Source organism: Thunnus thynnus, chromosome 13 (genome assembly GCF_963924715.1).
Source record: "Thunnus thynnus chromosome 13, fThuThy2.1, whole genome shotgun sequence".
Lineage (NCBI taxonomy): Eukaryota > Metazoa > Chordata > Actinopteri > Scombriformes > Scombridae > Thunnus > Thunnus thynnus.
The window spans coordinates 23,205,847-23,216,425 of NC_089529.1; the positions used below are offsets into that span (position 1 = coordinate 23,205,847).

At 38.8% G+C, this 10,579-nt stretch overlaps 2 protein-coding genes across 2 annotated transcripts; both read right to left on the reverse strand.

The window, feature by feature from the left end:
* Nucleotides 1–11: 11 nt before the first annotated feature.
* LOC137195043 (histone H1-like) lies at nucleotides 12–730 on the reverse strand. Its single transcript, XM_067607116.1, has one exon. The coding sequence runs from the start codon at nucleotides 663–665 to the stop codon at nucleotides 60–62; it is 606 nt and encodes a 201-aa protein (XP_067463217.1). The 5' UTR covers nucleotides 666–730; the 3' UTR covers nucleotides 12–59.
* Nucleotides 731–5,768: 5,038 nt separating this feature from the next.
* Nucleotides 5,769–9,859, reverse strand: LOC137195979 (histone H1-like). Its single transcript, XM_067608715.1, has one exon. The coding sequence runs from the start codon at nucleotides 8,970–8,972 to the stop codon at nucleotides 8,352–8,354; it is 621 nt and encodes a 206-aa protein (XP_067464816.1). The 5' UTR covers nucleotides 8,973–9,859; the 3' UTR covers nucleotides 5,769–8,351.
* Nucleotides 9,860–10,579: the final 720 nt, after the last annotated feature.

Here is a 10,579-nt window from a genome sequence, read left to right on the forward strand (position 1 = left end):
AGTTGTGTGGCTCTTAAAAGAGCCTTTGATCAGGTTCACATGTTCAGATTGATGACAGCTCACTTCTTCTTGGGTGCTGCCTTCTTGGCTTTGGGTTTGGCCACCTTCTTTGCGGGAGCTTTCTTGGCTGCAGGAGCCTTTTTCACCACTTTCTTGGGGCTCTTGGCGGCCTTCTTGGGGCTCTTGGCTGCTTTCTTGGCCGCTGCGGGCTTCTTGACCTTCTTGGGGGATTTCTTAGCGGCTGCTGTCTTCTTGGCTGCCGCTGTCTTGGGCTTCTTAGCTGCGGGTTTCTTGGGGCTCTTGGCGGGCTTCTTGGCTTTAGGAGCGGCTTTCTTTGCGGGCTTCTTGGCCTTTGTCTCAACCTTCTTGCTCATCTTGAAGGATCCGGAGGCGCCGATCCCCTTGGTCTGGACCAGAGTCCCCTTGGCCACCAGGCTCTTAATGGCGGTCTTGACGCGGGCCTTGTTCTTCTCCACATCGTAGCCTCCGGCAGCCAGAGCCTTCTTCAGGGCGGCTGCAGACACGCCGCTCCGCTCCTTGGACGCGGCCACAGTCTTCACGATCAGCTCGCTGACGCTGGGGCCAGTCTTCTTCGGCTTGGAAACCTTCTTCTTGACGACTTTAGCCGGAGCGGCGGCTGCGGGAGCTGGAGCAACTTCGGCCATTATTTCCTCTGAGTTCAGATCCGACACGAAACAAACTGAGAGTCTGAGTTGACTGTTGGAGAGTCTGAGGCAGCAGGCTGCACTTAAACACACCATGAGAACCGTGGAGACTCAGTCCTGCTGCTGCCTTACTCTGTGCAGCGTCAATGTCTGACACTTGTGTTTTCTCTTAGTGATAAAAGACTGAAAAATCAGTGTGAGACGAGTGTTGAAGGCTGACAGTGAAGGCAGCAGATAGCGGACATGTGTCTCTTCATATTGAAGTCATGTAGAGCTCTGATGCTCTCTGCTTTTTCTTTGAGGAGCGAACAAACCTCACCTGATCACCGCCGTGGACAGCGCTGCTCAGCGTCTTTTCTCTCTCATTTCTCTCCTAAAATGCTGTAAAATACATCAGAGCTCCACCAAAAATAATTTTCCCGCTGTCTAACATGTTTGTTCACAGACTCAAAGTAAAAACATCCTTCTGTTGATCATCAGTTTGTAATAAAATGAAGCGATTCTGGTCGCAGCAAACACACTGACGAGGCTCCTGATGCAGTTTAGCCAGACTTCCTGTCAGAGCTGCTCTGTGGCTGCGAACATTTCTTCTCTTATTCCGAGGACTATTGTTAATAGAAATAATCTGCAACACTGTTCTCTGAAGTCGGTGCTATTTGTGTGTATCATACTTTCTATTAATGTTACACTAATAGAGTTTTAGCGGCACGTAACACTGAACTGTTTCACCTCACATTGTTGTAGCGTTTGCTATCACATATCAGGCAGTAGCAGCTTTAGTAGTGATTGTTTGCTGGCAAGATACTTACCCTCAATACACACTAATGCACAAAGATCAGTTTGTTAGGTCAGTTATATGTCGCAGTGTCTGATTTAACTCCTCATTACGTTCACGGCGCTGCCGCACAGCACAGAGAGAGAGGCAGATGAAGACAGATATGTTTTTAATGTAAGTTTTTAATAGAATAACGGAAGACATTACGAAGAGTTTCAATGGCCTCATTTAGGTGATAATTAATTATCCCAAGAACAACAAAGTGTTTGGATGTATTAAAGCGTTTTATGCAGTTAAGAGCATTACTGGCCAGGCCTGCAGGCATCAGATAAATAAAAAAACTATTAGTGCATCCTAATATGCTCCAACTGCATTGAGTAAAATAAACACATTATGCAATACAGATGTAAACAAAGATTTAATCCCACCACCAAAATTAAAATACTAACTTGGAAGTTATTACACCATCAAACTGATCAATAAGTGATTTAAACCACTAACCTATAAAACACTGGTATGGAATATACTACATCTATTTTTGACTAGAATCTGACATACAAACATACTGAATGTAAGTCTTTAAGTGATGTGTCTGGACGGATCTCTAAGATTTATGGTCATCTCAGGGCACTTTTCACATAGACAGTTCTCTTGAATTTACAGAGACCCAACAATTCCCCCATGAGCAGCACTTGGCGACAGCGTTAAGGAAAAACTCCCCTTTAATGGGTAGAAACCCCAAGCAAAACCCGGCTCTTGGTGGGCGGCGGATGGCCATTTAATAAAATAAATTATTTTCAATATGGTGGATTTATAAATTATAAAAAATAAATATTAATGAGAGCACAGAGGTGATAAAAAATCTAAAATTTAAGAATCTGTCAGAGCATTAGACATGTCCAGTGGCTGATATCTGTGGGGAGACTTCCTGTTAGAGCTGTTATGTTACCACAAAAAAATGTCCAATGATCTTTTGCAATGATGATGAGACACAGCAGCATCTATTAATGGACTGTTACAGAGCTCAGGAAGTCTGGGACAAACTGAAAGCTGTTGGTGTAAACTTTAATTTAGGTTATAAATCTGTTATGTATTGTATTGTTGATGATGAACTGCCATCTAAACATACTGAACTGATACAATTAATTATTTGTGTTGTATGTTCAAAATTGTGGAAAACCAGATGTGCCATGATAATACAACAGACTGTGATTGACAGTGACTCAGTCTCAGCACCTCCCCTGGAACATACTGGACTTATGAACTGACAGCACTTTATATAAAATTACTGGATTTTTTGCACTTTATTCATGTTTTTGCACTTTGGCACTGGATGCACTTTATTGTTAATGTAAATTATTTTGTTCTTGTAAATTTTAATTATGTGAAATTCAATAAAGATCTTTGGAAAAAAAAAGTAAATACGAGTATGAATTGTAGAATTAATCTGACTTATAATAATATATAACTGCAAACTGAGAACCACCACACCTGTGTTGGGTTTCTCACTAAAGTCTTGTGTTAAACCGTCAAGGCTGTGAAGCTTACAGGCCGCCTGCCTCGTGTTTGGTAATCTGCTGACAGAATCTGGAAAGCGACTCTGGTGCAGTGGTGGACAGGGCAGCGCTGCTCTCTCATAGAGTCTTTGGTGACGTGGAGTAGTCCTCCTTCAGAGACTCCATCAGGGCTGATGCATATGCTGGAGGAGATAAAAATATTTAGATCACATTCAGTGATATGATAATTAATACAATAAAGATCTTTTTTTTTTAAAAATAGTGCCACTGACTCAAATAATAAGTTATATTAAATGACTGAAATCGCTAACTGTACAACAGCTTGGCCTTGATGGGGTGAACTATCCGGGAACCTTTGCAGAACCTTGTGTAGCAAACTGTAGAACACACCTCTCCTTCACTGGTGCTCGTTACCTCTCAGCTACTATTATAGTTGTCGTGCAGTGCTGCCAGGAGAAGCAACAGATGATGCGGGTCATAAGTTGAAACTGTTTTAGATTCAGCTTTATGGCCATTTTAGAGGATGCAGTTTGTGGTGCTGTTGAACAGTAATTCTTTATACTGAGCGATGTTTCTTTTATTTGTCCATCCCATTTATATCAATGAGGGCAGGGTTGCTTTCTTAAACTGGATTTTTAGTGGCACTAATTCTTAAAAGATCACACAATAGTCACCTGCTGTACATCTCAAGAAAGGAGAAGCCAGCGTGCTTTGGTACATCCGAACATCCTTCGCCAGTGCTGTTCTGGTAGCTACACTCTCCAGTTTAAAGGCTCCTGTAGACTCTGCATAAAAAATATTTTATAAGATTTATTTACAAATATTATTTATTCATACATGATGGAGCTGCAGAATGTGATGTACTTCAATATCAACTTTGGTGTGTTGTCTTTACAAAATAACAAAAGTGATTCATAGCATTGTATATTGATAGTTAAGGACATTCTCCCGCAGATTATTTTCTGGCTGGAACACATTGGAACCAGTACAGATAAAGCATGAACCAGCACCACTGAAGATTAGACCTCTGATCATATTCAGCCTCATATTGTACACAGTATCCTGTACCTGGTTTCGGCCACTCCTTTGTTTGGTGCTTCTCCCCCCAGAGGTGGATGTGAGCAGCAGGGAAATGCAGGCATGGTTCACTTTGCTTTGCCACTTGGCCTCCATCACATCTGAATCTCTTTTAGGAGTGGAAGCCAGTACAGTCCAGTACAGGTGGTTGATGATGGCTGGCCTCCACATGCCTGCATCCAAAGCCTCCTTGGACCTGTTTCAGAACAGAAACACTATGTTGGAAAGAAAATGTTAGACATAAAAAACAGCTGACTTAAACTAAACTACAAATATCAGAGTACAAACTTTTACCTACATGCCAGGCATTAAAGAAATGGTTTGTTCCTTCTGGACACAACACTATTTAAAAAAGATGCAGGATATCAAAGGAACTGAAGTTGTTTAAATGATTTTGAGACGTCATCAGATGCTGCTGAGCAATCAGCTGGTGTTCTGACAATTTCTGCAGCCTTGTCAAAAAATGCTAGCATAGTGCAAAACCATAGTAGAGTATTTTCCATAAAACTGGCCGAATGACTTTATTAAATATGCTGCACGCCATTATAATCTAATTTCTACATTCTGCATCAAAGCCAGTGTGTATATGCAAATAAAACGCACTTACAGATCAAAAAGCGCAATGAAAAAATTATTTTTAAGATATTGCTCACCATCATCCTTAGATTGCATGTGCAGAACTGCTAAGTACCACATCTGGGTAGGTATCATATATGGAGGAACATCTACACACCTGGTTTTAATCAGCTGTTTCCTGACACCTCTACCTGCTCCTGAAGATGATTTAAAAGTTACACAGAAAGCTTGAAACTACCTGCATATCTCCTTTTTGAGAGGAACTTTTATTTTACATAACAGTGCAACGTCATATATAAACTATTATGCTGCAGGTCAATCATTAATAACTGTGTGATATAGAACAAATGCAGCTAATGTTAGATATGAGAGAAACCACCACTCATTACTGCAGCATCTCCCAAAACCTCACAGCACAGCTACATAACACTACCTGAGAGTTAAGATTACAAATGTTTTAGCTGAGCAAACAGAAAGTCACCAAGATACCAGATACTAGATACCAGGATCCTGTGTTAGATGACAGAAGTCAATAATTAACGTCATGCGTGTCAATGCTAACAGTGTTAGCTAACGTTAGCATTATCCCTCATCATCAACTGGTGGTTTTACAGGTTAATTACGCTGCCTAACAACAATAAACACACATCAGACGTTACTTCTCAGTTCAAGCCAACATGCTGACTGATTTGGAAGTTAAAAACATTAGAAACAAGGACTTACCAGAACAGTTCATGTCTTCGTGGAGCTGAGTCTCTCCGGTCGGCGCTGAGCTGCTGCTGAAGGCGGAGCTGATGAGGCAGCTGTGTTTACCGGAGGAACCGCACCAGCTATCAGCCTCACACAGTCCTGGCTTCAACATCCCATCCTGAACTTCACCATATCACAAATCACATAACCCTCCTGTCTAAAATGAGCCCGCACACAACCGTGTTCTCCCGTCAAAGAAGCAGCAGTGAAGACAGTGAAGCCTTCAACCTGCATAAAACTCAGCCAGACACGAAAACTAGCTGCTGCTTTTCCTGCGAGGAAAGTGGACTTCAGGTCCTCAGAGGCTGGGATTTGTGCTGCACAAACGCAATTATTCACGATGTTGAAAAAAATATAAAATGCAAAACAAAACGAATGATGACGGCTCAGACTCATTGGTACTTAGTACCGCACAGTGTACTGCAGCTGGGACGAGAAAGCGACTCCCTTATGTGACGTAATATGACGCGCTGTTGGGAAAAAAAAAGCTAGTTTTAAGGGCGCTGCTCAAAATGTTAACCTTTCTGTCTTAATTTCTGCCTTTATGTCTCTTAAACTAATAAAATCATACATTAATCATTCACAGGATAATTTTCATGATACGTTAACTGTAAATCCAGCAAAAAAAAAAAAAAACAACCTGCAAAATGCTCTTTAACAATGAAAATGCATATTGATAGACATGGCTGTAAATGTGCCAGCTAGTCAAGAGGACATTTTTCATTTGTTGTCCCTGGAACAAAACAATATATGAACAAATTGAACAAATAATAAGCAATATTAAAAGAGAATAGAATATTAATATTAGTTTAAAAATAGCATGTAGCACATTATACTACATTGTCAGCTCCTATTTAAAATATGTGACACAAAAAATACATAATACAAGACATGCAAAGCAAAAAATTGGGGAATAATAATATTCATAGAAAGTTAGACACTAACATGAAACATGCAAAAGAGAGGCACGGACATGAAAAGCTCAAACAGTTCATAAGATACGAAAATCACTGTGACTGAATTGAACATCAACTTGTAATAGTCAAACTAAAATAACCATTCATCATATAACAACACTTGCATGACTAAAATCAAACTTTACAAACCATCAGATTAATATAGTCATCAATCACCTTTTAATATTTAATATTATTTGATATTCACAACAAAGTAAAATGTTTCCTTACATCACTTCCTGTTTTGTCAATCATGCTGCTCTTCTGTCATGTCTTAATCTCTTATCTCGAAGTGTATTTATCAGAAGTTGACATTTATTGGTTACCTCTTTGCTTTGAGATTTAAGTTGCCTAATTTTGTTTGTGGTATTCTCATTGTGTGCGTAACACAAAATTAGGTGATAAATCATCTTTCTGTTCCCTCTGTTTGGAGAGTTTGAGATAAAGAAGTTGTTAATTACCAATTCTGATAAAAGCAGATGCTGTAAGTTTTTAGTTGCCTTTAAATCACAATGTTTGTGTTAGTTACAGATTTTGAAGTACTTTTACGTATACAATATATATATAGTGAAGTTATTGGAACTGATTTGCTGTTTTTTTGCCATAATTGCACTAAACTATTATGATGCACAGTGAATGGTGAGACAAGGAACTGTATGACATGCAGATGTTACCAATGAAGGCTCGGTGTGCATGTTATCTTTATTAATAAAGTTAAATAACATATTTTTGTTAAATCTACCATAGAGCTAATAGTTGTTGTACATGTCAATTTCTCTTTATGCTGTGCATAGTAGTAATGAAAGATAGTTTCTTATAATTGTTATATAATTTGATTTGTACTGGTTGAACTACTCTTTGCTGTTTTTCATCACTATGGCTGATAAGTTAAATTAGTGATCATTTCCTTAATAACGTCATAGGAGTATTATTATTTGCTGTTGTTTCAGATGCTAAAAAGGAAAAAAAATGCCCTTAAAAGGACTTTTGGTTTGTTGTAATGATCAGATGAAGTTAACCCTTTGCTGCGTGTTTAGTCTATGAATGTGCAGACAATGTTAAGCACTTTGTAAACAATGTTTTTACAACTATAAATGAACATATTATTACTAATATGTTTATATATATATGTTTATATATATATATATATATATATATATAATCCTGCACAAAACACAATATTTTCTGCTTGATATTACAGCAATGGGAACAACATCTGTATAGTCAATCAGAGATTATGGTCTAAATCAAAGTTAATATTTGTCTTATCGTAGTTATTGTCTGTTACTTGTTCTTGTTGTTTGTATTTTGTCTTTTCTATCTTTCTATAGATCTTCACCAAAGAAAAAAAAGACATTTATAGATTTAATATAACAATGTATCACCATCACAAAATATTAAAAAGTGAGTGGAGGTTAAATGTAGTATCAAACGTAAAAAGGTTTGTAGAACATTATATTGTTACTGATTAATTCTCTCAGTTTTGATAAAGATCACTTGACAGTTATAAAGCTGTAGTTATTGTATAAACAGTATAATATGTGAGAAATTAATGATGCAGTGAGTTAAGGAGAGATGAGCAGGAGATGCAGTTTTGCAGATGTGGTGTCTCTTAAAAGAGCCTTTTGGTGCTATTTTTGTTTGGCTGTAATTGAAAGTCACTTGTGGATGATATGTGCTGTTATTTGCTTTTGTGTCCTTGAAATGTGGTTGGGATGACCTTTTCTTGCTTACCTTACTTGTATTCTTCTTCCCTAGTGTGTGGGGGTACAGGTTGAAGATGGGTTGTGATTTATGTGTCAATAAAAATGATATAAACGTAAAATATGTATGAATAGACTATGAGTTGATTACTAACTGTAGAGACCATTTTTATACATAAGAAAAAAACAAAATTAAGTTTTTCAACTAATATAGTGAATGAGAAAACACTACATATTTACACATATTATAATCAGGATGATGCTCTTTAGATAAATTGTGTGGCTCTTAAAAGAGCCTTTGATCAGGTTCAGATGATGAGACTGATGACAGCTCACTTCTTCTTGGGTGCTGCCTTCTTGGCTTTGGGTTTGGGTTTGGCCACCTTCTTTGCAGGAGCTTTCTTAGCTGCAGGAGCCTTTTTAGCCACTTTCTTGGGGCTCTTGGCGGCCTTCTTGGGGCTCTTGGCTGCTTTCTTGGCTGCTGCGGGCTTCTTGACCTTCTTGGGGGATTTCTTTGCGGCTGCTGTCTTCTTAGCTGCCGCTGTCTTGGGCTTCTTAGCTGCGGGTTTCTTGGCTGCAGGTTTCTTGGCTTTAGGAGCAGCTTTCTTCTTCACCACTTTCTTGACCGGCTTGGCGGGTTTGGTCTCCTTGGCGAGCTTGAAGGATCCGGAGGCCCCTGTCCCTTTAGTCTGGGTCAGGGTACCTTTTGTCACCAGCTTAGTGACCGTGGTGTTGATACGTTTGTTGGCCTTCACGACATCGACGCCTTTGGTAGCCAGAATCTTCTTGAGCGCCGCCACCGACAGCCCTTTACGCTCCTTGGACTCCGCCACAGCGCCGATGATCAGCTTATTGAGGCTGGGTCCGTCCTTCTTGGGCCGGGGAGCGCTCTTCTTCTTCGGGGCTTTCGGCGCGGCTTTCGCCGGGGCCGCTGCGGGTACTTCTTCTGCCATCTTTGTGTGTGTAGTCTCTTGTTTGTCTCGCGGACAGTCTGTCCGAGCAAAGGGCACAAGGCGGGACTTATAAAGCACATGAGAACCGTGGAGAAGCAACACTCAGAGCCGCTCTGCCTGCCGCCTCAAATCAGATGAAACTTGTGTTTTCTCCTCCACATTTTGGGGGTAAAACACACAGAAAACCAACGTTTTAAAACACTTTTGTTATCGCAGTAGTGAGGAAACGTTCCTCCCTTCAGACTGAGCTCATTTTTGGCGTCCAGGACTCATTTCTTTCTTTCTGGGAGGCTTCAAACCTCGCTGATACACCGTCACTTTGTGCGGAGCGCAGCGAGTTTTCTTCACAAATCGTCTCCTAAAACGTCTTAAAGTGGTTTGTATTAAATGTGACAGTGGTGTTCTAGTAAGAAGAGAGGTCAGAGGACACAATAAACCCGAAACCAGTGTAGTGACGTGATTTATTAGTTTTTAATCAGACACGTTTTCGGTGGAGGTAAACACACGGTTACTGTCGGTGGCTCAGCTCGGTTACACAGACGGTCACTGATGGATCCGCTGGAAAAGACTTCCTGTCTCCACTAAATGTTAGATTGAACATGAACGGGACTGAAAACACACTTTTATAGTAATCATCAGATTGAAGATTGAAATAAAATAACGTGTTTGTCTTCAGGAAGTTGTGATATCAGCTTCAGTTTGTCTAGAAACACTAGGCACACTGTAAAAAAAAAAAAAAAAAAAAGGTAAAAAGTCTGGCAGCAAAAGTTGCCAAACACTTACCGTCAAATAACAGTATAAAACCTTTAGTTATTCTACAGAGATTTATTTTAAAAATACGGATATTTACTTTGGACATTGTCTACATTTTTACAGTCCAACCATTGTAAATAAAAAGAAAATCTCGTTATAAAACATTGCTAGAATGTTAAACAAATGTATAAATCTGCACAAAAAATGAAAAAGATTGCAGAACTACCTTAAAATTACCTAATTTAAATGAAGACTCTTGTTTTCATACAGTAATCTTTGGTAAATTCATAGGATTATCCAATCCATCCACAAGAACTCCCCATCAAAGTACAGATTTCTGGATGTAAAACACAGAAAAATGATGTAAAATTACATTCAAATTACCCTCCTTTAACGCCCATTAATGGTATCTTGAGAGTTTTAAGCTTTTATTTTATATGATTATCCAATCTATTTACAGTAGATCCCTGGTAAATGTTGGTTTTATACTGTACAAAAAATAAGATCATGTGATAATAGTTTGCAAAAACATAATTTTAATAATCATTTCTTTACTAACATTATTTGATAGTATTTAAAAGCAACTATCAAATATATCTACATTAATAGATACGTCAACTTTATATAAACATTATTTAACAGTAATTAAAAGCAGCTCTCCAATATATTTTCAGGCTTTTCCCATAAATGTATGGAGTATACATGATATAAACATTTTTGACAGAAATTAAAATCAACTCTCCAATCTATTTACAGGCTGTTCCCATAAATGTATGGAGTATACATTATATAAACATTTTTGACAGTAATTAAAATCAACTCTCCAATATATTTACAGGCTTTTCCCATTAATA

What these genes read in the sequence shown, in the direction of transcription:
- LOC137195979 (XM_067608715.1), bottom strand. Translation starts at nt 8,972, where the DNA reads ATGGCAGAAGAAGTACCCGCAGCGGCCCCGGCGAAAGCCGCGCCGAAA.
- LOC137195043 (XM_067607116.1), bottom strand. Translation starts at nt 665, where the DNA reads ATGGCCGAAGTTGCTCCAGCTCCCGCAGCCGCCGCTCCGGCTAAAGTC.